The sequence below is a fragment of the Gallinula chloropus genome, assembly GCF_964237585.1.
Source record: "Gallinula chloropus genome assembly, chromosome: 32".
In the NCBI taxonomy this organism is placed as follows: Eukaryota; Metazoa; Chordata; class Aves; order Gruiformes; family Rallidae; genus Gallinula; species Gallinula chloropus.
Genome location: NC_140117.1, coordinates 502293 through 529091, shown reverse-complemented (window position 1 = coordinate 529091; position 26799 = coordinate 502293). Strand labels below are relative to the sequence as shown.

General features: G+C 59.5%; 2 protein-coding genes across 2 annotated transcripts in view; both read right to left on the bottom strand.

Annotated features, from left to right (window-relative positions):
- Positions 1–25103, bottom strand: part of LOC311202786 (class I histocompatibility antigen, F10 alpha chain-like) — a gene marked incomplete at its 5' end in the record, with an annotated part of 48503 nt that extends 23400 nt beyond the window's left edge. Inside the window, one exon of the mRNA XM_084277432.1 lies at positions 25043–25103. Within this exon, the coding sequence (XP_084133558.1) occupies positions 25043–25103 (61 nt within the window). The remainder of the gene's footprint in view (positions 1–25042) is intronic.
- On the bottom strand, positions 1313–5392 carry LOC311202827 (ADP-ribosylhydrolase ARH1-like; the record flags this gene model as incomplete). Its single annotated transcript, XM_084277477.1, has 7 exons — positions 1313–1950; positions 2594–2777; positions 2849–2928; positions 4068–4173; positions 4258–4356; positions 5077–5300; positions 5382–5392. 7 exons carry the CDS (start codon positions 5390–5392, stop codon positions 1578–1580), a joined length of 1077 nt encoding a protein of 358 aa, XP_084133603.1. The 3' UTR covers positions 1313–1577.
- Positions 25104–26799: the final 1696 nt, after the last annotated feature.

Below are 26799 nucleotides of genomic sequence, written 5' to 3'. Positions count from 1 at the left end.
CTGACCCCCATCCCCAAGCCCCTCTGCCGCTGCGGGAGGAGGGGGGGGGGGGGGGAAATGGGGCAGCCTCCCAACCAGCCCCCCAAAACCCAACATTCCCGCAAAGATTCACACATCCCACCAACAACCCCTGGGGATTCTCCTCCCCCAGGAACCCCCAACACCCCAAAGCCCCAACCCCGCTTCCTACAGGCTCCCCCTTCCTCCCCAGCTGCCCCCCTCCCCTTTACCTCCTCCCCCCTGAATCCCACCCAGGCCCCCCTTCCTCCCCAGCTGCACCCTCCCCTCTTTACCCCCCCAATAGCCCCCAACAAGCCCCATCCACACATTAAATCTCCTTTATTGCTTCTGGCTGCACTCAGTGACCTCCGGGGGAGGGTTGGGGGGGGGGGGGGTGGAGTCCCGGGGAAGGGGGTGTCCCATGGGGGGTCCCTCAGGTGATGACACAGATGGGGTGACACCAAAGACTCCCCAGTGAGACACAGGTGGGGTGACACCAAAGACTCCCCAGTGAGACACATCTCACCTGACACTGAGTTACTCATTCTGGGGTGATCTTTCAATTTTGACTCTCCAACAAGCTCCTCCAGCTCCCAGCCTGGCACCCTCCAATGTCCAACTGGTCCCTGAGCACAATGTCACGTGCTTTAGATATCCTTGTCATGGGATTGTCATCCTGCCTTGGAGTAATTCAGCCTGGGAACCCATCAGCCATGGGCTGGGAAACCCCAGCATCCAACCTCCAGAGGGGCCCATCACCACTGTGGTGTTTAACAGTGCTGGGCCACCATCTCCTTGGGATCCCTTGACTCCCAGACCCCTTGGGCACACCACCTTTGGGCTGATTAACCACAGTGGTCCACCCCTCCTTCAGCCCATCACCCTCTGGATGCTGAGCCCTGGGGGCCCAGCACTTTGTCTTTCAAAAGACCTTCAGGCTGTGGTGCCCACTAAGGTGCCCACAAGAAGCCACCAGAAGAGTCTTCTACCATCCCGGGTGGCACCTGCAGGGCTTGTGGGCTCCTTTCTCTCCACCCATCACTGATGATGATGATGAGCCCACCCTTTGAACACGGGGCCCAAGTTCTGGGCTACCAGGAGAAGAGACTGAGCGACTGTGAGAGCCCAGTGAAGGGCCCCTGAGCTGCTCCATGTCTGGATGCCTCTTGGAGAAGCTGGTCAGCCAGAACTGACCAGCCCAGAGAAGGTTTGGCTGCAGGAGGTCTGCCCATGTGACATCTCAGCCATGGCAGTGACAGGACAGGAGGTGCAGGACACAAATCTGGACAGACAGTGATTTGGGAAGATGCTTTTTTACTGTGGGGGTGCCCAAGGCTCTCTGGGGAGATTCTGGGGTCTCTAACAGTGGAGGGAAGTAGGGCCAGCAGGATGGGGCTGTGGTGGTCTCCAGGGCTTCTTTGAGCCCTTGAAGGGCACTGCTTGCCCCTAGGACCTCCCAGGGCTGTTTGGGACCCCTTCAGGACCCCACAACAGTCCCAGCTCCCCCTGGGGTACAATGGTGTTTCCCTGGGCAGGGGACAGGAGGTGGCACAGGCCAGAGTTGGGGTGGGGGGGGCTCAGCATCCCCCCCAGGCCAGCGTGTGGAGGCGCTGGGCAGCATCGCGCAGCCGCTCGCGGTGCTCGAGGCAGCGGTGCAGCCCGGGGGGGACCTGGGCCAGCCCCCAGCGCAGCCCCCAGCACCCCGTGGCGATGGTCCCCGTCGAGTCGCTGTCTCCGCCGTGCAGCACCCCCCTGGCACAGAGGTCCCCCCAGCACCCCCCGGCTGCCAGCAACGCCTCCAGGGCCACCATGGGCGCATCGTGGCCGCTGCGCCCCGGCCACCCCTGCAGTGCCCAGCCCAGGTACGCTGCGTCCCGCTCGGCCGGGGAGGGCAGGGGGGGCAGCGTCGCTGGGCCACCGCCCTCCAGAAGGCCCCGGGACTCCAGGTACCTGCGGGGACATGGAGGTCAGTGGGAGCACTGGGGGCCCTGGGAATGCCGGGGGGCAGCAGGGACAGCGGGGGAATGGGGGAACTGGAGTCAGTGGGGATGTAGTGTCACTGGGGTCACTGGTGACACCGGAGCGGTGGATGCAGTGGGGACACTGGTCACAGCAGGGAAACCAAGAGCACTGGGGATACTGGGGTGACTGGGGACACTGGGGGCAGTGGGGGTGCTCAGCATTCCTCAGACACGCTTCCCATGTTGAAGGTGGCAACACTGGAGGGGTCCTGGGGATACTGGAGGGATCTTGGGGACAGTGGAGGGATCCTGGGGGCACTGGAGGGATCTTGGGGACACTGGGAGCATCCTGGGGACACCGGGGCAGCAGGGACACGGTGGGCACTGGTGACCCTGCAGATTGACTGGGCACCAGGGTCGGCAGTGACACCAGTGACAGTGGGGCAGGGGACACTGGGGACATCGAGGCTCTGGCACAGCACAGTGACACCAGTGCACTGCGCTGCCAGGACTGGGAGAGAGCCTTGTGGCAATGGGTGACGCCAGTGACCCGCTGAGCCCCTCCCGGTATCCCCACCACCCCCTCCCAGTGCTCCCAGTGACCCCAGCGAACCCTCCCAGTGCCCCCTCACCGGTGCCAGGCATCCCTGAAGAAGGGCCAGGCCTCAGCATTGTCCCCCACAGCCACCCCGGCACTTTCCACGTAGTCCCAGGCCAGGGGCAGGACCCGCATCAGCTCAGCCCCCCAGCGCTCCGGGGGCTCCCCCCGAGCCCCCAGCGCCCCAAAAAGGGCCACCGCCAGTGCCCCGAGGTACCCTGTGTGGATGGGGCTTTCAGAGGGGCTCCAGCGTGTCCCCCTGCCCTGCCCCCTCCTGCCTGGCACCCACCTGTGGGGTGGTGGTGGGTCATGCGCCCACTCTCGATGCTCACCCGGATCAGCGTCGGCAGCTCCCGGGCGTGCGGGTACCTACACCGGCACCACCCTGTGCCCCCCGGGCCGGGACCCCCGTCCCGATGCTGCCCCCCCCCTTGGCCCTGATGTTCTGTTCCCCCATTTGCCCCTCCCCCCATGGCCCATCCCCCACACTCCTGTACGCCCCGTCCCCCACATGTCCCCTACCCCAGCCTGACACCCTCATATCCCCACCCCCCAACTCTGACACCCCCATGTCCCCCCCTCCGTGTCCCCATGTCCTCTTGTCCAGCCGGTCACCCCCGTCCCCGTGACTGCCTGTAACCCCCCCCAGCCCTTCCACCCCCGACCCCTGTCCCCGCCGTGAAACCTCCCCAATCCCTGACAGCCCCCCTTCCCCGAGCCCCCTGTGCCCCCCCATATCCCCACCCCCAGCCCTGACACCCCTCCCCTCCCACAGCCCCCTGTACCCCCATGTCCCACCCAGACCCTCCCCGAACCCTTTGTGCCCCCCATGTCCCTGACCCCAGCCCTGACTCCACCCAACCCCCTGTGCCCACCCATGTCCCTGCCCCTAACCCTCCCCAAAAATCCCTGTACCCCCATGTCCCCCCCCCAGACCCTCCACAACCCTTTGGGGCCACCCATGTCCCCACCCTCAGCCCTGACCCCTCCCTGAACCCCTGTGCCCACCCATGTCCCCGCCCTTAACCCTGAACCCCTCCCAACCCCCTGTACCCCCCTGGCCCCGCCCAGACCCTCCCCAACCCTTTGTGCCCCCCATGTCCCCACCCTCAGCTCTGACCCCTCCCCGACCCCCCTGTACCCCCATGTCCCAGCCCAGACCCTCCCCGAACCCCCTGTACCCCCATGTCCCAGCCCAGACCCTCCCCAACCCTTTGTGCCCCCCCATGTCCCCACCCTCAGCTCTGACCCCTCCCCGAGCCCCCCTGTACCCCCATGTCCCCACCCAGACCCTCCCCAACCCTTTGTGCCCCCCCATGCCCCCACCCTCAGGTCCGACCCCTCCCTGAGCCCCTGTGCCCACCCATGTCCCCGCCCCAGCCCTGAACCTCTCAACCCCTGTCCCCCCCATGTCCCTGCCCCAGCCCTCACACCCCCCCCCCACCTCCCTGTACCCCCATGTCCCCCCCCAACCCTGAACCCCCCAGCCCCTGTGCCCCCCGCCCCACCTGAGGCCTATGGCCAGGCTCCGCATGGCGGCCCCGCACCCGCTGCCCGTGGGGTTGAAGGGGATGCGGTACCCCGCCGGCTCCCCAGGCCGCAGCTGCGAGGTGCCTGGCAGGGGGGGTTGGGGAGAAGGGTTGGGGCCGTGAGACCCCCTGACCTGACCCCCCCGCCCCCCCCCGACCCCCCACTCACCCAGGATACTGGTGGGGCCCGGCTTGCGGCCCTCCATGTCGCTCATGGCGGCCACGTAGCGCTGAGCCAGCTCCTGCAGCAGGGCTTCCCCCTCCAGCCCTGGGGGCACGGCGTGAGGCCCCTCTGGGCGGGGGCACCCACAGCCCTCCCCCGGACCCCTCGAATGCAGGGACATGTGGGCACACCCCCCACTGATTTCCCCCCCCCCACTGACCCCCCAAAGCTTTGGGGTACAATAGAACCCACCCCCAGGAAAGGGGAGCTGGGGAACACCCCCCGTGGGGTTCTGGGGGGACATTCAGAGACTCTCTGGAGCCCCCAACCCTCAGGGGGTGGTTCAGGGTACCTAAAAGCCCGCCCCCCCCAGGTTGGGTCAGGGTGATAATGGTGACCTGCCCCCCCACACCCCCCCCTCAGAAATCCCCCAAGATCTCCATGTACAGCCCAGGCATACAGCAGGGAATCCCCCCACACCCCTCCCTCCCATCCCTGGGGTGCATTGGGGACCCTCCCCTGCATCTGTGGGGTGCAATGGTGAGATCCCCCCATAAAAATCCCCCCAAGCTCTGAGGAAGCCCCAAACCTCCCCTGTACACCCCAGGGGTATGCTCCCCCCGTCCCCCCGCAGCCCTCTGGTGCACTGGGGAGCTTCCCCTGCATCTGCAGGGGAGCTATGGTGAGATCCCACCCATAAAAATCCCCCCAAGCTCTGAGGAACCCCCAGATCCCACCCTGTACAGCCCCCCCCACACCTCCCCCATCCCTGGGGTACACTGGGGACCCCCCCCTGCATCTGAGGGGTGCAGTGGGGGGCACAACCTGTGGCCAGGCCCTCGGCAGTCGCAAGGTGCAGGACGGTGTCATCGCTGACGGGCCACTGTGGGGGCTCGAGGGTGATGGCCCCCAGCCCTCCCAGTTCAGCCAGTTCGGTGTGGATCTGGGCTCCGGAGGTGCAGTACTCCCAGAGACCCCCCCGGTAGCCCAGCGCGTCCCCCACCCCGCTCAGCACCATGGCGGCTTCGTAGGCTTCCAGCGAAGGGACGCTGCGGTGAGGGGCTTCAGGGGGGGCTCAGATGTGGGGGGACACCAGGGCCCACCCCCACCCCCCTCCCTGGGACACTCACGTCTCCTCCATGGCGGGACCGGGTGCCCCTCAGGCTTCAGGCACAGGGCCAGCGCCAGGAGGGTGAGGGTGTCCCTGGGAGTGGGGGGACACAAGGGGGGTCCCCGTAGCTTTGGGAGTGGGAGGGGAGGGAGCCCAGGAGGGGTGCTGGGAAGGGAAGAAGTCCCCAGACTGAACTGCGAGGGGGCAGGGGGTCTTGGTGGGGGGACCCAGAGGGACGAGGAGAGGGTGGCAGAATGCAAAGGGCTGGGGGTACCCCAAGGAGCCCCCGAATTGGAGGGGGAGGAGGGGGGCTGGGGGTGGTCTCAGCGAGCCCTGGAGGGGGTGGGGGAGCAGAACCAAGGTTCATCCCCACAGAGAAATGTCCCAGATTTATTCCCCTGGGCCACAGTTTTGGGTGAGACACCCCCCCCCCACCCCAATCCACCCCTCCCATCCCCCCGGATTGGGCCCCGCTCCCAGCCAATTGGGGTTTGGTTAATTAATAAAGTGGCTCATGGCAGCGAGAGGGTCGGTCTGTGGGTCACATCCAGGGTGGGGCTGGACACCCCCAACCCTGTCCCTGCTGACCCCCAGAGATCCTTCCCAGCCCCCCCCAGGACCCCCCAAAGGTCCCAGCTCCTCCAGGTACAATGGGGGACAGGAGGTGGCACAGGCCAGAGTGGGGGGCTCAGCATCCCCCCCAGGCCAGCACAGGGGGGACACGCGTCAGCCCCCCCAGCCCCCCCAGCGCTGGTCCCCGTCCAGTCGCTGTCCCCGCTGTGCGGCACCCCCCTGGCACAGAGGCCCCCCCAGCACCCCCCGGCTGCCAGCAGCCTCCAGGGCCACCATGGGCCAGCACGGCCGGGGAGGGGGAGGGAAGCGGGGGCAGCTCGCTGGGCCACCACCCCCCAGAAGGCCCCGGGACTCAAGGGACCGGCAGGTGAGGGACCCTCTGGGCCACCCAGACGCCCGGGGGTACCCACACCCCTCCCCATAGGGTGCCTGTAGGGTGCCCGCAGGGGATCTATAGGGTGTCTATAGGGTGCCCGCAGGGGATGTATAGGGTGTCTCTATTGTGCCCACTGGGTGTCTATAGGGTGCCTATAGGGTATCTGTAGGCTGTCTATAGGTGCCTGTATTGTGCTCATTGGGTGTCTATAGGGTTCCCATAAGGTTCCTATAGGGTGTCCAGAGGGTATCTATAGGGTGTCTATGGGGTGCCTGCAGGGGATCTATAGGGTGCTTGTATTGTGCCCATTGGGTGCTTATAGTGTTCCCATAAGGCTCCTATAGGGTGTCCATAGGGTATGTATAGGGTCCACAGGGGATCTATAGGGTGCCCGCAGGGGATCTATAGGGTGTCTATAGGGTGCTTGCAGGGGATCTATGGGGTGACTATACTGTGCCCATTGGGATCTGTGCTGCCTGGTGCCCCCTGCACTCCCCGCCCCTCCCCTGCAGACACAGAAAGGTTCTCAAGAAATGGCTTTTAATGAAAAATCGGAACAAAACAGTAATCAAAGGTACTAACTACAGAATCAACACCCTCCCTCCCTCTCATTTCCCCCCATCCCTGCAACAGGGCTAAGTGAGATGGTAGAGCCTGGCAGGGTGTCGTCTTCCATGGGGACATCTGTGTCCACAGAGATGTCACAGACTGTGACAGTGTCCACATCCATAGGGACAGGACAGGTGTCCCAGCCTGAGACACTGTCCACATCCATGGGGACCGGACTGTCTGTGTCTCCACTGGAGAGGATGGGCTGTGTGCAGACAGGGAACGGGTGGTCCTGGGGAAGCGATGCTGCTGTCCCCTGATGGCTGTAGGGCAGGAACAGTTGTGCTTGTCCCTGGGGGGCCGTTGGTGTAAGCAGGCTGCTGGGTGTCTGCAGCTGTGTGGTCCCTGAAGCACAGTGCCAGGCAGAGGAGCGATGCCGTGACTGAGCAGTGAGGGGGTTGCCAGAGGCAGACTGGTACTGGAAATGGGGAGCTCTGAGCAGCTGCCGCTTGGCAGATCTGCAGGGGGGAGAGGGAGATGTGTCAGGCTGGGGGGCGGAGGGAATCCCTCAGGCACCCGCCGAGCAGGCCCCAAGCGTGGACCAACCTCTGGTCTGTCCCAGCTGAGTGGGAGGGTGCAGGGAAGGGCTGCTGCTGCTGCTGCCCTGGCAGTTGGTGGAGGTTGGTGGGTGCTGAGAGAGAGACATGAACACACGCTGGTGACCATATCCCCAGCTGGGCCAGGAGCGTGCGCGAGGGCACTGAGAGGGAGCAGGGAGAGGGGCGAGAGGGGCTGTGGAGTTCCCCAGAGTGTGTCCCTGCGCAGCCAGGAGTGGGCTCAGGCCATACCTCCAGTGTAGGGGGTTGGGAAGATGGGTGGCATCATGGTGGGGGCAGAGAGACCCCATGAAGTGCACCACAGAGGTGGGAGCGCCATGGTCGCTGGAGGGTCAGCTACAGGATGGTGTCTGGATGCTTCTGTTTGCGTGTATCCTTGGTAGCAATGGGGCCACTCCCAGAGGCCTTTGCTGCCCCATGCTCCATGGGCATAGAAAGGGTTAACAAAAAGGTTACAGGAAGAGTTACCCTCCATGGCTTCATGTCCAAGTGGAAACCACTACAAAGTGCTGCCCCTCCAAGGTTCATCCTGCCACCCATCCTGTTGGATATTTGTACCCGTGACACGCACAGTGGGATCGAGTGCACCCTCAGCAAGGTGTGGGTGACACTGAGCTGTGTGGTGTCTTTATACACTGGACAGAAGGGATGGTGTCCAGAGGAAAACTTGGCACATGTGGTTTTGTGTGCCTTTTGGAAGCTTTCCTATACTGTTAAAGAAAACATCAGGTGGCTCAAGGCCGGAGTCTCAGAATCACACGATTGGGAAAGACCACCAAAGACCAGCAAAGACCACCAAAAGGATGGTGATGGACTCCAGACTGGGCAGAAGCTTTTCTGGGTGATTTCTGACCAGAGAAATGTGAGCCCTCATCACCTTAAAAACACATTTCCCACTTGTCTAATTGCCTAGTGATCATAGAATCATAGAATTGTAGGGGTTGGAAGGGACCTCGAGAGAGAGGAGGAAAACACTGGTGCCCAAGTTGACTTTTCCTCCTTTTTCTGAACAGGCTGGGAAATCTCACACCTCTCAACTCCTGGCTACACGGCTGGTACTAAGGCCAGGGGTTTGGCTTGGACAACAAGGGGATGTTCTTTGGTGACTCCAATCTGTTGGAGAGGGACAGGATCCACCTGTCTAGAAGGGGTCCTCAGGAATCCCAGACCCGGGAGGTAGGATAAAGTCTGGAGAAAGGGCAGACTGAGTAAATACCGGCTTTACCATCTCTACCATCACCTGGCTGAGCCATCAAAGAGAAGACTTAAGAAATGAAGAAGAGAAGAAAAGGAAATTCCTCCCAGGCTGCCCAGGGAGGCTGGGGAGTCTCCTTCTCTGGAGGGATTCAACACCTACCTGGACACTGTCGTGTGTGACCTGCTCAAGGTGATCTCCCCAGACAAGACTGGAGGTGATCTCCACGGACAAGGCTGGAGGTGCTTCCCCTCTGCGAAGTGACCTCCCAGGTGATGCCCCTCTGACAGAGATGTCACTGGTTGGTCACCAGAGGTCCCTGGCAACTGTTGCTATTCTAGACTTCTATTGGGTGTTTGCTTGGCAGCAAATACAGGACTGATTTTTTTTTAATTACTATTTTTTAAGAGAGTAGACATAGCAATAATGTCCTAGTAATAAAAGAAGTGAGAATGAATAAAACCTGAAGTATCTCTGTTTACAAATCTAATATCTATAGCAGTTAAATCTAAAAAATAAATTATAAATTGATTAAAGAAGTTGCACATGACAGTTTGACATTATTTTCGTTCTAGTGTAGGATTCGATTTTGATTTCAAAGGAGTTAGAGCAGCTGTGAGAATATAAGGGGGAAAAAAAGAAAGAACCCCAAAAACCCCACTCCAACATGACTGATGAAATATTGTTTACAGGGTCAACGCCGCTCCGGTCCCAAACAGCTTCACACCAGCACGGCTTTTCTTTTATAAAATTTAAATATTTAATGCAATAAAATAAATAAATATTTCTCTTTTCACATTTAACAGACAAAAACAGAACAACAAACCCAACCCCACGTTGCAGGGAGTTGGTCAAACTTTAGAAGAGAAACTAAACTAAGAGTCTAAACTAAACTAAAGAGTCTTAACTGAACTAAAGAGTCTTAACTGAACTAAAGAGTCTTAACTGAACTAAAGAGTCTTAACTGAACTAAAGAGTCTTAACTGAACTAAAGAGTCTTAACTGAACTAAACTAAGGGTCAGTCCAAGAGGATCACAGTGTGACTGCAGTGGTGCCCGTCTCACAGCAGCTGCCGGTGGATTATGTCCCACACCATCTTCCTGTGGAAGTGAGGGATGTGACTCTGGAAAGAGAAGGAGAGAGAAAGCTGTTACATAGGAAGTCAGGGTGGCAAGGAGGCACAAACACCCGGTTCGTTAGGGACGGGGAGCGCAGCTCTGCCCTGCTGAGGCCACCCCGAAGTGCCGACCCCAGCAAGCGCGCGCCCGGCTTTCTTCTGGCAGGAATTTGCTGTTTAAACCAGAAGAGAACAAAAGATCTTCTTCATCTCCAGCATTTAGTCCCATAAAAAGCCAGCTGCTGAAGGAGACTCCCACAACAGCAGAAGCTCATTTAGGAAGCCCCCAGACCACGCCTTGTCAGAGGAGGAACAGGAGAACCAAGCAAGGAACTGCAATGCCCACCCTGTACCCACACACCAGGTGCAGCTCCAGGAAGAGGAAATACAAAAGCTTTTGGGTGGAGGAAGTTCCCAGGCTGGGGGCTGGGACAATACCTGGTGTCTGCCCTCCAACACATGGTGTTACAACCACCAGCTTACGTGGATTCAAAGCTCTGCTGCCACAGAGAGAGTCACCAACAGCATGAAAAAAGGACTAAAGAGCACCACGTAACCACAAGCCTGAGTTAAGCAGCGGGTACCTAAGGGGGTGCAGTAATGTGTCACCCTCCACAAGTCCAGACAACCAGATACTACGTCCTCCTGCTGTGTGGTGCAGCTACACTCTACCCAGCAAGTGGGACAGGTACGAGTCATGGGGATACTCACAGGTCCCAGATGGAAAGGGATCTCCTCCCTATTTCTGTTGGTCCAGGTGATACACAGTTGTCACTGGTTGACTGGAGAAGGTTGGAAGACTGGACAAGGATGGAACACACAACAAGGATGGAACAGCAGAGTAGGATGACACGTGGCAGTAGTAGGATGGAAAATGGCAGTAGGATGGCACGATGTAGTAGTAGGATGGCACACGGTAGTAGTAGGACGGCACACCGTAGTAGTAGGACGGCACACCGGAGTAGGATGGAACACAGCAGTAGGGTGGAAGACTGGTGTGTGATTTAACTCCAGAGTAGATTCGAGCAGTGGTGTAGATTGGAGGATTGTACAAGACTGGAGCAGGGGGGAAGGCTGGAGGAGTCGAGGAGGCTGGAGGAGTCGAGGAGGCTGGAGGAGTCGAGGAGGCTGGAGGAGTCGAGGAGGCTGGAGCACTTTGGTGCAGGAAAAAGCAACAGAGAAGAACCACAGTGTTTACAAGCACAGCATTTGCTATTGACACATGTCAGAGCACCAGAAAGGAGACAGTTTATTCCTACACAACTGTCTACATGTGAGTGGGGAGCCACAGCTACAGCAATAGAAATAACTGAAGTACAACGAGACTGTCAAACCCCTGGACAGAAACATCCTGCACTGGTGTCACCACAAAACACAGCAGGCATTTCTGTGCAGAGACCCTTCACACTCAGCTGGGTGACTCTGAACTCGGGCAGACCAGAGGGGCAGGAGTCAAATTTGTCAAATTTTTGTGTTACCCAAAAGAGAAAACTGCCTCTAAGTTGTGCGAGAAGGACCAGGGGAGGAGGAAAGGAAGAGAGAAAATCCCAGGAAACCTTGGAAACACATCCCTGTGCGGACTCAGATACAGATGTTGGGCAGCACAGAGGAAGTTCAGGAATGAAATGGAAAGCAAACCTTTCAGAGAAGAAAGTCAAAGCAAACAGAAGGGGTTTTACCTGGCACAAGGAGCTGTCTTGTCCCACAGGGAGAGTGTTCCGTTGCCCAAAGGTGTCCCACAAGGTATTTGATCTACGAGAGGAGAGCGTAAGCAAATCAGCCACTGGTAAAGGCAGCTGAGGAGGTTGATGAGCTTCCCCAAAGGTCAATGTTTCCCCTCTCCCCTACGTCCCCACATTCCCTGTGTTCTGTTGCTTTAGAACAGGCTCAGATTTTCTTACTGGCAACTGCAGCAAGTTGCCCTGGGCACGAGGTATCGCCAGGCTGAACCCCAGATTCAACCCCAAAAAGGGTTCTGGGGATCTAACACCCCAAACCAAACCAGTTTCCTCCTGGCCAGCTGGCAGCGGCCGTATCACAGCTGGAGCTGGCTGCATCCAAGGCAGCTCCGGGACTGAGATGCCGAGCGAAACGCCCGGCCCCGACCCAGCAGCAGCGCAGGGATGCAGGGAAGAGACTGAGTTCCCACCCCAGCACTGCCAGACGCTACCGAGGGGCGATGCCGCCACAGCCCGTCCGTGAGCCGAGGGGGAGAGTCGCACCACACGCCAGGAAGAGCGCAGGAGAAACAAGCTCACGCCCTGACGTCAGCCTTACCAGTCTGCACCAGTTCTTCTCCTGGCACACAACTTCTGGGTCTTTTCACTGCAGGCTCAGATGACAGGGCCTGAGTCTGGAACAGAAACAAACAAAGCACCGCCCTGAGTTTAACCTGAACACCAGCCCAAGCCAGCGGAAGCTTCCAGAAAGGGAGGCAGCTCTGGTCCGATTTAGGGACCAGGATTTGCTGGCTCAGAGCGCAGCAGAAGGATCTTGGCAGGATCTCTGACCAGCACGCTGCCCTTTGGGTTTGATTGTTAACAGGGGCTCTCCCCCACGCAGGGATTAAACCCCCTCAGGCTTCCTGCCCAGTTCCCCTGGGGCAGCTCCTCAGCATTCCGGAGTTCAGCCCTGACTCTGGCTCGGGGAGAGCTGAGCCCCTCAGAAAGGGGTTTTGTACAAACAAAGAGTCAATGGTGCTCTCAGGGACAAATAACAGAGCACGAGGGTTTCTTACTCCTCTCACCCTACGGGGCAGTAAGAAAAAGAACACGGCACCTCCCCACCAAACTAAGGGGTCAAGCAGCTCAGGACTCGTTTTTACAGAGCCAAAGTCCTAGGGGAATCCTCTCCCGGGCCGGTGGATACCGAACCCAGCAGAGAGGGCTTTATCCAGAGGAAGCAGGCGATTGTTCTCCCAAGGTCATGTAGTTTGGGTGATCCTTCCTCAGCTCCATGTGCCAGAGCAGAGCAGGCAAACCTGAGCCAGGCAAACCCAGCACACAAGAGGCATCTGCTGTCAAGGGCAAAGAAGAGCCTGAGGCTGCACAGGTTCAGGAAAGTCTCTGCTAACCTCTCCCACAGACTCTGCTCCTGGAGCGGCATCGCTGCCCGAAGCTCGGCGTTTCCTTGCTGCCCTGGCTGGTACCTTCACTGCAGCAGCAGAAACCTCTTCAGCCTTCTCTTCACACCCAGGGATGGCAGCATCTAAACAACAAAGGCAGGACACATGACAGCGTGACTTAAGAGGGGGTTCGGATTGCCATTTGCATGGCAGCCCAGCTCCTCAATCCCACCCAAAGCACTGGGATTCATTCCAAGCTGCACACCCTTCTGCACTTTCAGACACCCCTCAGTTTTCCAACGGACACCAAACCCCAGGAGAACCAGGGCTGTGAACTACCTTTGTCATGGGCGCCACCTGGTTGTAGCTTTGGAGGTTCCTGCCCATCAGGATGTTCCAAAGGCGGATGAGAGCTGAGGAGAGAAGACACAGAACAGGGATTTACAACCACGGCTGAGCTTCACACAAGCACAACTCCCAGAGCTAATTGCTGTAGTTCCCCTTCCAAGCCCCCCTGGGATCATCTCAGACACACTCACAGACACCGCAGAGCATCCCCCGCCTCTCCCAGCCAAGGCTCCGCTGATTATCCCACTAGAGGGGGTGATTCCCTTCTGTTAATGCTTCTTCATGAGTTACCCTTGTTCCCAGCACCAAACACATGGCTTTGGCTAACGTGGAAGGGGCTTTGTTTCACTCTGCACAGGTTAACCCCCCCCCCAAGCCACACACTGCCCTTCAGCGGGGCAATGCCCCTGTGTACAACGCTGAGTTACTCTCCCCGGGGGTCTCACCACCCACACCCGCAGTTTTGCCTCTTTCTACCTCAAGGGGCAGAAAGAACGACCAGCCTGTGGCTGAGAGCTCCGTGCAAGGACTCCCGCAGGGGCCCTGGCAACACCTTTGCCACCTCCCAGCCCGTCCCAGCCAGCGCTGCTGGGAAACCCCTTGGCAGCGGGAGAGCAGCTGGAGCACCTGACGCGGCTTCCCTGGCACCGCTTCGCCCGCCATTCCCAGCGAGGGGTCGCTGAGGGAAACCGGCTCTCCCGCTCCCATCATGCCAGGACAGCCAGCAGCGCCTGCACAGGCACCTTCCTGCCCTGGCCCTGCGCTCTGCACGGCTGCTGGGAGCTGCTCCTGCTGCGGCCAGCGTCTCTCTCCACAAGACGCTCCCTCTCCTCGGGGACACACAAGCCACAGGCACGGCACGGCCATCGCTGCCCGGAGCAGGGGGGCCGGAACAAGACGGGTCTCTCCGGTCCCTTCCAACCCCACAACCACCCACCATCTGTGCCTGGGAGCTCCGGGACGCCGGCACCGCTTCAGCCCCGGGAAGGCAGCCCCGTGTCTCCACACGCCCTACGCCGGGACTCCCCCCCAGCCGCTGCTCCCCCTCACACACACACACACTGAGCCCTCTGCTCCTGCCCCACGCGCGCTCCCAGGGCCCGTTTCTTTCCCAACTCCCCGCTTCCCAGACGGAAAAGCCCCCGGGGGGCCAAGGGGGGCGGGGTCGCCAGGGGCCTTCTCGGGGCGGGGGGACCCGCAGCTCCGCTCCCGCCCTGGGCTCCAACGCCCAGGAGAGGTCCCGCAGGCCGCACCCGGGAGGCCGCGGGGCCTCAGGGAGGGGCGAGGCCCTCGGGCGGCCGGACGGCCTCGGGGCGGAGCGCTGACCTGGGGGGCGGCCTCTGCAGCGGCGGCGCGGCCGGGGACGGCTCGGGGGGCGCGGTGGGCGGCGGCCAAGAGGGCGCCGAGGGGCCCCGGCAGCCATCGGCACAGAGGCACCGGCAGCCCGCGGCGGGAACGCGCCCGTCCTGCGCCGCGCCCGGCACGGCCCGGCCCCTCCCACCAGGGGGTGGGGCAGCCCCGCCAGTGGCTCCGACCGCTGCCTGTCTGGGCGGAGCTGGGCCGGGCTGGGCCGTCCCTCCCCGGCTCTGCCCCCCGCTTGCCCGGCCCGGCCCTGCCCGGCCGCCCCTCCCAGGGCTGTGCGGGGCAGCCCCGCCATTGGCTCCTCCCGCCGCCTGTCTGGGGAGGCAGAGCCCGGGCAGGAGAGGGGCGGCTCTCTCCTCTCCTCTCTCTCTCCGCCCCCCCACCGCAGGTTCTGCGGCCCGAGGGACGCAGGTGGGTGGGAGCGGCCGGCGGCCCGGCCCCTGGGCAGGTTCCCCCTCCGGTCTCCTCCCCCCGGCTCAGCGGGGGAGAGGACGGAGACCCGGGGCTTACCGAGCCCTTTCCCCAGCGCTCTCCCGGCGCTCGGGGCCTGTCTCCGCTCCCGCTCCCGCAGCACCGACCGGCTCAGCCATGGCCGAAGGCTCGACTGAGCGAGAGCGGCGGGTGGGCAGGACGCGTGTCCCGGGACACGGAGCGGGGACTTGGGAAGCGTTGAACGGCCCCGCCCGGCACCGGCCGGACCGGCTGCCCGGGCAACGGCGACGCGCGACCGGCCGCCGAACCCGCCGGGAACGGCCGAACCCAGCGGGCGGGAACGGGGCGGGTTTCCCCTGTCCCGCTGGGTTCGGCTGGGTCCCGCAGCCACCCCGCTCCCCCTGCCCTGCCCGAGCCAGAAGGGCGGGGATGCGGGGAGGGAGGGAGGGAGCTGCGCGGGCAGCCGGGCTGAGGCTTCTCGGGGTGCCCCCGGGTTTCCACCCCGAACATCCCGGCACCCCCTGTGTTTCCCTCACGTTTCTCCTTCCCGGGGAGAACAGGATTCCCCACCGAGGCAAAACTCCTCCGTGTCAGACGGGAGGAGGATCGATCCCTTTGAACAGCCAGCGCTGGGGATCTCCTGCCTTCAAGTCATGCTGCCAGCACTAGAACTAGATGCTGCCTCTCTCAGCACAGAGCAGATGAAGCCCCCAGCCCCACTTACACCAGCTACAAAGTCCCCACCACAAAGGCAGGGCTTATTCTCCCTGTCGTGACTTGTTGGCGCTGGTGGGCAGCAGATCAGCCGGGCTTCCAGGCCGTTCTCCCTTCCCTTGTTGGAGCAGCTGTTTGTCCATCTTCTTCTCTCCTTGCTGAACATCCTGGCAGAAGGGAGGGAGAGAAAGAATTAAAACAGGAGCTCAGGAGCTCAGGGTGTGAAGGAAACGTTTGTGATCTGGGGACAGAGCAAACTGCACAGGCTGTTCCCAAGACACTGGAACGTTTGATGGGGGGGGACAACGTATATAAGGGAGCATAAGAAATCGCATTTATAATAACTAACACATCAATAAGAGTAAATTCAATTACTAACTATTGCAAGATGCTTGGAGGGAAAGCTGATAAGGAGAACATAATAAATGGGAGCAAGGCTGTGACTCGTGACCCCAGCATCCCAAGGCAGGTGGCACCTGGGACGGATAAGGAGGAAGCATCAGGAGGAAGGTAGTTCTTGGGATGGATAAGGAGGAGCCCCCTACTCACTCAGATCACTGTGGGGACAGACAGGGACCATCTGTCAGCAGACAGACGGTCTGTTTACAGACAGGCAGGAAGCCGGGTTTATCCCCCACCCCGGGACCCCGCTCCAGGGATCCGCATCCCTCAAGGGGGAAGGGATCGGGATGTCCCGGATCAGGGGAAACTCCGGTAGAGGAAATAAAAGAGCCCAGATCCATCTGTCTTTGACCATCTCGGGGTGCACCGCTCCCGGAGGCACTGCAATACCGGGACGATGCGCGGAGCGGAGGGAGCAAGCTCCGGGTCCAACTCCCAAGGCCAAAAATCCGTTTAATATAAAGTCCTCTCATCGAGGACGTATCAGATATTAAACTGATAAGAACAGATACTACACTTGATCTTAGCCAAAAGGCCGAGAAGCGATGCTTGACACACACCCAGCACCTCTACACACCCCCGCCGGCACTCACACAACTCACGGATGCTCCACATCGGCTTCAAAACACCCTCCCGTCCCGCTCGCATTCGCATTCCCCTGCCTATCCCGCCTCTTCCCGCCGGGATCCGCTGCTCCCGGCTCCGGGAAACCGGCGGAGAGCTCCGCACCGAGCACTCCCAGCAGCCCGTGCGCGCCCCGATGCTCAAGATTTGCATGGACACGCCCCTCCCCAGCCGCTGCTCTGGCCGCTGTCCTCCCCAAACAGCACCCAGCTTCTTCCTTCCCCCTTCCTGCTCCTCCCGCCCGTCCTGATCCTTCCTTTACCTTCCCTCCCCCACTCCCGCCCTCGCCCCCTCCCCCGCCCGCTCCCCCCCAGCCTTTCCCCCCTGGTTCCCAGCACCGGACACTCAGCCGAGCGCTGCGAAGCTCCCCGAGCCCCCGGGGATGGAGCAGCGGGAGCCGAGGGGAAGGTTCTCCCCGCTCCCGCTCTGCACATCGTGTAGATCCACACAAGGCTGCCCAGGGCCCCATCCAGCCCGGCCCTGAACACCTCCCGGGACTGAGCATCCCCCACCTCTCTGGGCAGCCTGTTCCAGCAGGAAGAAATGGACGTTTTAAGAAGTACAAATGCCAGAGTTCATTGGGTGCTGTTAGCTGCTGGGAACATGCTCTCTCTTGTCCTTCTTCCTTGCTTGACCTCCTGTCATTCATGCCACCCTGGTGTCCCATGAAGGAAACAGCCCTGTGGAGCCAGAGGGTGGTGTAGGGGACCGTCTCCAACAATTCAGAGACTGTGTCAGGTGCTTGTCTCAACCCTGCTGGAACATTCCACCACCAGCTCTCCCCACTGTCAGCACTGCAGCAACGGTCACACTGCAAGACCAGATGCTTCCTGCCTTCCTATGGCCCCGAATGCAGAGCTGAGTGAATTTAACCCAAGCCCTGCGCATGCGCCCAGACCCAGGGTCTGGAAGAGAGAGGGGCCTGGAGACCCCTGAAGACCACCTGAAACCTCCCAGCGACGGTACTGGGCAGGCACACCACCACTGCAAGGGGGGTGGCTAAACAAAGTAGCTCTTGGAATATGCTGATTGATTCCTGGAAGGAGTGAATACAACACAATAAAAGAACAGAGGTGACCAACGTGGAGGGAACGTTCCCCCACTGGACCTGAAGACACTGGACTGACAGGACACTGCAGCTCTGGGGTGGTAGAGATTGAAATCTCTCTCTCTCTCTCTCTCTCTTTCTCTTTCCACTCTTTTTTCATTCTTCCCCCCTTCTCTGAGCCCATGGACACTGACAAGGAGCCTGTGCACAGGGACAAAAGCCCCACAGAGACGGTCCAGAAGCCGCCTGGCCAGAATCTGCCTTGTCAGCCATCGGATCAGGGACCCACTTGGTCTCTACACCCACCGCTCCCATCCACACCTCCCACCCAACTCCCCCAGAAATCACTGTCTCCTGAGGAATCGGTTGGCAGCATTTGTTGGGATGTGCCACAGGCTCAGGGATGCGTTTATCCACTGAGAGCAAGGCTGGGCACAGAGCAGAAGGAGTTTGGATGGCGACCATTGAAAGTGGGCAGCTTCCTTGAAAAGTCACCTGGGAAACACAACCCCCCGTTTGGGTCGAGCGATGGCCGCTTCCTAAAGAAAAACTTGCCCACTTCCAAGATTGAATAGAGGAACAACTGGCCAAGGGACACATCCAGCCCTCCACAAGTCCCTGGAACTCGCCTATTTTTACCATCCCTAAACAGGACGGGAGATGGCGCTTGGTGCACGAGTTGAGAAAAGTCAGTGAAGTGATGGAAGATCCCGGAGCTTCGCAGCCCGGTCTGCCACCTCCAGACGTGAGACCTAAAAATTGGGACATTTGGGTTGTTTTTTCACTATTCCCTTACACCCTGATGATTATGAAAAATTTGCCTTTTCAGTCCCTCCTGTAAACAAAACTGAACCCATGGAAAGGTGTCATTGGGTGGTGCTCCCACAAGGCATGAAAAATTCACCCACTGTGTGCCAGGCTTATGTAGCCTGGGCACTTGCTCCAGCACGAAGAGCCCATCCTGATCTCATCTTTTATCATCACATGGATGAGGTACTGATTGTGGGAAAAACTTGGACATTGACAGTTTGATTCATGAGCAGACAGGGCATTTGGAAAGCAAGGGGTTACAGCTTGCTCCAGAGAGAATTCAAAAGAAGCCAGTGTGGAAATCTCTGGGGTGGCAGATTGATAAAAGTACCGTAACACCCCAAAGGATTGAGATCCCAGCTGAGGTCAGCACGTTAAATGATGCTCAAAAGCTGCTTGGAGATACTAACTGGGTTAGACCATTGTGTGGCACTACGAATAGGGAACTGGAACCTGTAGTGGCATTGCTAAAGGGAGAAGGTGGTGCAGGAGCACCCAGAATCCTGTCAGAAGAAGCTAAAAAGGCCCTGGAAGTCATTAGTAATAAAATCAAAAATACATATACCCATGGATGGGATGCTGAGTGGGACATAGGAGTCACAGTCGTTAATCAAACAGAACATGTGTTTGCTATTATAATGCAGTGGACTAATGACAAAGGTCCCTTAAGGCTGTTAGAGTGGGTGTTCCTGCCCATGCAGCCAAAGGGAACTGTAACTCTGTGTTTGGAGGCGACAGCCCAGGTCAGTGCAAAAGGCCACAATCACGTAGTAGAAACTGCAGGAACAGAACCCACATTTATTGTTGTTCCATCAGCAGCAGAGTATTTAGCTTGGGCCTTGAGGAACAGCACTGCCCTGCAAATAGCTTTATCAGACCATGCAGGGGAAGTGAAAGTGCATTACCCACCACACAGAATCTCTACAGCAGCACAGAACTGTCCAACAGAAGAAAAGCCCTTGTTGTCTGGGTGTGCGGTTCGGGGTGTTCCAGTGTTCACTGATGCAGGGGGAAGAGCTCAGAAGGCTGCGATTCCATGGCAGGAGCATGGGAAATGGCAGGATTTGCTATTCAAAGGAGCCCAAGCCTCAATCAGCAGCTGGAGCTGCAGGCGGTTGTGAGAGTGTGTGACAAGCGGAAAGCCGAACCGGTTCATCTGGTCTGTGACACCCTGTGTGTGGTGGGAATAGTGACCCGAATGGAATGGGCACTATTGAAAGGGGTTTCAGATGAGAGTTTATATAGATTGTTTAAGGAACTCTGGCTCCTCCTGTCTAACCAACAGCATCAGCACTTTATTACCCATATTGGCAGCCACACGGGACTAACTCAGGGTCTGGCAGAGGCAATCAGAGAGCAGCCAGGTTGGCAGCACCAGCCTGGGCTGCTCCCTCAGCAGAGCGCTGTGCACAGGCTCGGAGCTCACATGAATCCTTTCATCAATCTGCCAGGGAGCTTCAAAGACAACACCACCTGTCAGTTGCTGAGGCTTAAAGGGCTTGTACAGTCGTGCCTGGACTGTCAGCAGTTCCCCAGTGGCCTTGCCCCTGGTGTCAATCCTCGCCTACCTGCATGGCCAGGTGCTGCCACCACCCATCACACAGTGTCCTCAACAGGTCCCAACTGCCGCCTGTTGCTACCGCCCATCCCCAATGGGTCCCCAGTGCCATCCAGTGTCACCACCCATCCCTACCATGACTCACCAGCACACTGTGTGAATAACCATCCCCGATGCATCCCCAGATATCCCTGCCATGCCCATGGGATATCCCCACCATGTCCCTGCAATGTCCCCAGCCATCACCACCATGTCCCAAACACATCACTGCTGTGTCCCCAGATGTCTCCCCCACATGCCCAGCTGCATCCCCGTTGTATTCCCATCCCCATCATGTCGCTGCCATGTCACCACTGCATCCCTGCTGTGTCCTCAGTTTTCCCTTCTGTGTCCTCATTTTTCCCTTCCATGTCCCTGCCAAGTCCCCTGCTATGTCCTCTGCAGTGAGGGGGGATAGAAATATAGACACTTTATTTATTTATTTATCTATTCATTTATGTATTTATCAAGCACCTATTGACAAACATTCTTTGGATCCACTCTGACAGCAGGGGGAAGAACAGGAGTCAGCCTGTCAGTCCCTCAGTGCTGCTGCTTCCAACCGATTTAAAACCAAACCAGACCAAGAGGCACAAGACTTTGCTGCCAGCTCGCTCGGCTGGTGTTTAATGCTGCTGCTCCCTCAGGGTAGCAGTACTGCCACACCCATCCCCACCATCTCCTTGCCACATCCCTGCTGTGTTCCCAGCCCTGTCCCACCTGTCCCCCCATCACATCCCCTCCCATATCCTCACCGTATCCCCCCGGCATCCCTGCCGTGTCCCCAGCCATCCCCTCTGCTGCATGTGGCTGCCATCCCCCAGGAGCTGGTGCTCTTCTCCCGCTCGCTCCACGCAGCATCGTGTATGGACCAGAGAGCTGGAGCTGGGCACAGGTGACAGTGGCAGCCACCCAGGCAGGTGCCCGCACCTTTACCACCTGCTTGCCCTGGGGCTATGACACAGGTAGGAGGTGACCCCCAATCTCACTGCCCCTGTGTCCCCACGCTGACCCCCATCTCACACAGAGGTGGGCGAGCTGGGGATACAGATCTCGGGGGACAGTGGCAGGGGGTGGCCATCGCTTAGGCCCTGGTGAGGGATGCTCATGTCCACTGTCCTTTGCTCCAGGAAGCTTCACTGCCTCCATTCCGGTGCATCATTAACCTTGATGCATGACCTGGGCAATGGCTGCAGTGCTCAGGTCAGGTCCACTCTCCATCATGAGCCCAGCTGTTCGTGGTGTCTCAGCCCCCATGTCACACAGGCCCATGGAACTACGAACAACTCACGACGACCTTCCCAGTCCAGGTCTACCTGAGCATCTCCAGTTTTAGCCACCTGGTCTCCCTGGTCCTTGTCTTGATGCTCTCCAGGAACTCAGTTCTTGGACACCTATGTGACAGGGGTCTGCCCAGGCAGGAGTGTCCAGGCCCAGCTGCCTGGCTGTGACTGCTGCAGCTCCCCATGAAGCAAGAAAGATGGGGAGAGACTTTTACCAAGGCTTGGAGTGGCAGGAGAAGGGCCATGGTTTGCTACTGAAAGAGGGGAGATCGAGGTCTGCTTGTAGGTCCACAGCCCAGGGAAGTGCTCTGGGTCTCTGCCAAAATGGTGGGGACTCTTCTGAGAGCAAAAACCAGTGTCCAACAGAGAAAATCTCTCCCAAGACTCCTGATGCATCCACACAGAAAGAAGTGGTAAGGAAGGAGACTGCAGTACAGGCAGGAGGTGTTGGTGAGTGCTTGCACCCTTCTCCTGCCAAAAAGGTAAGTGCCTGCACAAGGTGGGCACAGGGTGACGATTGGTGGTATCAGGTGCCCGAGCTGCAGGGAAGAAAAATAAGATGCAAAAAGACCTGTGGGGACCAAGGCAAAGGTAGTTCAGTAAGGCAAAAGCAAAAGCCATGTGGAGAAGCAAAGGAAAAACAGAAGAATCATTCGCTATTTCCCATCATCAGGAGATGCCCAGCAACATCCCGGGCAGCCGGGCTTCAGTACGCGCAGCGGCTGCTCCAGAACACAAGCATGGTCAGTAACAAACCATGTGCTGGTGCAGTGTGGTCAGCTCTCTGCAGGCAGCTCCCAGCCTCTCCAGCTGGTGAGACCACAAGGGCCACATCCAGCTGCCCTGGTCACTCATGGAGCAGTAAGACTGTGATCACTGCAAGGATGGGAGGAAGAGACAGCGTCACCCAGGGCAAAGTCCCTGTCCCCAACCCTCTGCTATGGTGGTCTCAGTGTCCCACACCAGCAGCCCAGTGTCGCTCTGACCATGGGTCTCAAGGGGGAGCACAGAGAGCTGAGCCTGCCCCATTCACCCCCCCAGTCCCATGTCATACCTTTGGCCAAGCTGCCAGAGCTCCCATCCGTGTCTACAGGGGAGAAACAGCTGCGAGCTGCCACCTCTTGCTCGCTGTGGGCACAGTGCACATAAGAGAAGAGGGGAAGAGGCATCAACATCCACTGCAATTTACACTCAGGCTCAGGGGCTCTACAGAGAGATGTGGCTCATGACCACAGCCCCTACCAGCTCTCCAGGCTCTGCATTCCTCCAACACCCTGGAGCTTTACCTGATCTGCGCTTCCAGATGGTTAATCCAATGATGCTGATGACAGCCAGGATGGCAAGGGGAACAACCACCCACAGCACGATGGTCGATGAGTTGGACTCTGACTCTGGGGAAGATCAGGGCTGTGAGGAAGGGAAGGGGGACCCCCCTAGCCCATTCTTTCACGTGCCCATGGCCACCAGACTCACCCCACGCAAAGACCCCCGGCTCAGCCAGGCTGGCGTGCTCCACACGGCACCGGTACTTGTCCTGCTCCCTAGGAGGGGCCTCGATGGACACCCAGGTGTAGTAGGTGCCGTCGCTGTTGGGCACGATGCTGCCCCGCTGGGTCTCCTGGTCCCTGACCTCAGCGTCCTTCAGCCAGCTGATGGTGATGGGCCGTGGGTAGAAGCCGTAAGCGCGGCAGTGCAAGGTCAGGATCCCATGGGTCTTCTTCCCTGACACTTGGACTGTGGGGGGCTCTGGGGAGGGGGTGGCAGTGAGGGCTGGCACACACATCCACACTGGCCCCTCCCCAGGGTCCCGATCTCCCCTCACCTTTCCTCTCCAGCACAGCCTGCCCATAGCTCACGTATTTCATCAGCCACTCAGGGCAGATGTTCTCCAGGTAGTCCTTCATGTGCTCAATGGCAGTCCTGTCTGCCTCCCAGTTCCTCTTGGTGATTTGTGCTGCTGCATCTGCTGCAGTCAATGTCATCGTGTCCATGTCGAAGACAATGAAGTCCCACGCATCATAGGCGATTTGTCAACACCCCCTGGTGCTATTGCCCTCCAGGAGGTCACATCTGACTCTGCTCTGCAGTGTGTGAGCCCCTGAAACACGATGAGGGAGATGGGGCTGAGTAGCTGCTGCATCCCTGGGCCTTCAGTGGGGCAAGGCGTCCCTGGCAGCACCCCCCACTCCATCTCTGTGTGATCCACATCGAAATTGGGCACTGACACGAGAGTTGCCCCCATCCTGACCAGGGCCCACAGCATTCGGGGCATCACGTAAAGCTGTGACACAGAGCGTCTGGACCCAGGGCATGGCTGAGCTGGCACCCAGCCACACAGAACCCTGGAACAGCAAGGGGATGGGACAGGGTCCTGAATGCTGGGAGAGGGATCAGATAGGAGATGGCATGGGTTGCAGGAGCCCCTCTGGCTCTGGGGTGGGGTGTACAAAGGAATGGTGAGGGGCTGGGACATGGGGTGGGAGTCCCTCTGCTTCTGGGGGTATTCACTGCCACAGGATGGTGAGGGCTGGGATGTGGCAGCCAGGCCTGGGATGGGGTGCTGGGCATGGTGGGGAGAAGGCCAGAATGTGCTTGGTGGAGCACCCAGAAGCCTCCCTGGCTCTGGCACAAAGGATCCCATGGAGTGTGGGACTGGGGGACAGGAGTGCAGAGCCCTCTGCCAACAGCACTGGGCTGGGAAGGATCGGCATGTGCTGGTGCAGTACCATGAGTAAGGGTAGTGTCTTCATGGGGGAGGAGGGAGTGGAGATCTCCCATCCCACAGAGCCCCTTCCCAGCCCACACTCACCCCCACTCTGGTTGTAGCAGCTCTGCAGTGTGTCCAGGTTCACTGTGGAAATCTCCTGATTGCTCTGTTCGATCTGGGTCTGCTGGTCCCAGTACAGCTGGTCCAGGTTGGCCGCCATCCAGTCTGCCCGGGGCACCGCCCTCCCCTTCTCGCTGTCGTAGCGCGAAATGAGGTTCCCGTCCACGTATCCCATGGACACAAACTGGGGTACCCCCGGGCTGGGCTCTGACACTGCGGTGTGGAGGTAGTGCAGGGAGTGGAGCTCTGTGGGGGCACAGGGGTCAGTGAGGGGTGGGGGGTGCAGGGTGAGGGTGCCCATAGTGAAGGTTTGGGCAGGAGCGGGTGGGGGTCCCAGAGCAGCAGATTGGGAATGTGGGGGTCAGCTTCAAGGGGAAGTGTCTGTTGGGGAGGGGTATGTGTCCAGGAGGGGATCCTACTTCCCATGAAGGGAAGACGGAGATCCTGCTGCTGATGAAAGGGGGGCCATGGCAGTGAAAAACCCAAGGTTCCCAGGAAGGGGGTCCAAGGGTGTCCCCAGCATCAAAGAGAAACAGATCTGTGGGAGAATCTTGGAATGGGATAGAAAGGATTGGAAGGGGATGGAAGGGGGTGGAAGGGGAGTATTCCGAGGGGCACCTGGTGTTCAGGGATTGTGACTGGGGGTCCCTGTGCCCTGGAGTGGTCCGGTGCACAGGGAATGGAGAACCATTGTCACGAAACAGGATCCAGGGGCGTTCCTGGGTCCCCACCCGCACTCACCACACGCTGCCCAGCCAAGGATCCCCAGCAGCAGCAGCCCCAGCGCCCGTCCCAGCCCCATCGCTCATCGCTCCTCTCTGGGTCCCCTATGTCATGAGAATGAGGAGCCCTGCTCTGGGACAAACTTTGCCACAAGTCCCGCCCCTCACCCCGCGATTGGCTCTGCTACCACCCACCAGCCAATGGTGAGACACTTCTTACCAGTGACTCCCCCACAGCACCACTCAGTCCCCACACGCCCCTCTACCCATCCCCTCCTCAGAGCCCCAGACCCTACCATGGCCCCATATCACCTGGATCTCCCAGCCTGGGGACACCTCTGGGCCCCCCAAGTCGCAGCTCTCCCCTCCACCCCAGCCCTACTCTCCTCCCCTTACCCTGGGGCACCCCAAGACCCCCAGACCTGCCTGTCCCGGGGGGACCCAAGTGCCTGGTGCCCCATGGCTCTCCCCACCCGGCTCTGACACCCTTGAGGTTTGTGGGTGAAATAGATGGGTCAAGTGTGAAAACCTCCTGGGGAGTGTGGGCAAACCCCAAGGCTTGGGGGAGGTGCCCCTTGCCTCTGCTAGGTCCCTTGTGCCAAGTCCCCCTCCTGCCCTGCGTTGCTTGTGCCCTCCATCACCTGTGCCCAGTGTGCCTCAGGCCTGGCAGTGCTCCTGCCTGGCACTGCTTGTGCACAGGTCCATCAGCTTACCAGTCCAAACCAGCAAAAAGACCTTCCAGAAGGATCTGGACTACCTTCTGCCCTGTCTCAGAGAATTCCTCTGCTCTCCTGCCCCATACGATGATGTCATCAGCATCCTGCAGTTGCTCTGGGGCTTCACCCCTTCCAGCACAGTCGGGGTCAGCCCAGGGCAGAGGGTGGGGCTGTTTCCACCCCTGGGGCAGTTGATTCCAGGTGGACTGGGCACCCTCCCAGGGACAGCAAACTGTGCCCTGCTCTCTGCTACCAAAGACATCCAGAAAAATGCAGTAGTGATATCAACTGGGGCGTCCCACTGCGCTGCCTCTGACTCCAGTTCCTGCTGGAGCTCCAGCATGTCCAGCACAGCAATGCTCATGAGCCGTGTGACTCCATCCAGCCCACGACAGCCTGCTGTCAGCCTCCACTCTCCACTGGACTTCACACTGTTCTTAACAGAGGAAGCTCTCTGTGCCTGCACACATCAAGGGTCTGAGTCCAAGCCAGTGCAGAACACCCGGTGCCCACCTGAGCAGGGGGTACCCAGGCTGGGTCTCACCTCGCCAGTACCCAGGGACGAGCACCCAGAGCCCAGGGGGACAGGAGGGCAGGGCTGCTGCCCATCCATCCCAGAGCCGGCTCGGTGGGCACAGCTCCGGCAGCGCTCGGCAGGGCCCCAGCCACGGGACACGGGGAAAGCTGGGAACTCCGAGCGGGTCGGTGCGGTGTGCTACGAGGAGGACACGGGCACAGCCCGGTGCCTGGATACTCCCTGCTGCTGGCACAAAAGCTGAGCCCATCCCAGGGTCAGACTGATCACCCCAGGGGGGCTGGGGGCAGCCAGGCAAAGGACGCTGCCCGGAAGGGCTCCCGACTCCCACTGACTGAGACACAGCGGGAAGCGGGGAGTCACAAGCGGCGGCTCCCAGTGGGCAGCAGGGAAAAGGAGGAGGAGACACGGGGAGTGGTGAGGGCTTGTGGAACCGAAACCTAGAGAAACACACCCCAAAGCCTCCTTCACGCACATCCCCACAACTGCTCACATCTGCAACATACACCAAAAGCACATCAGCAG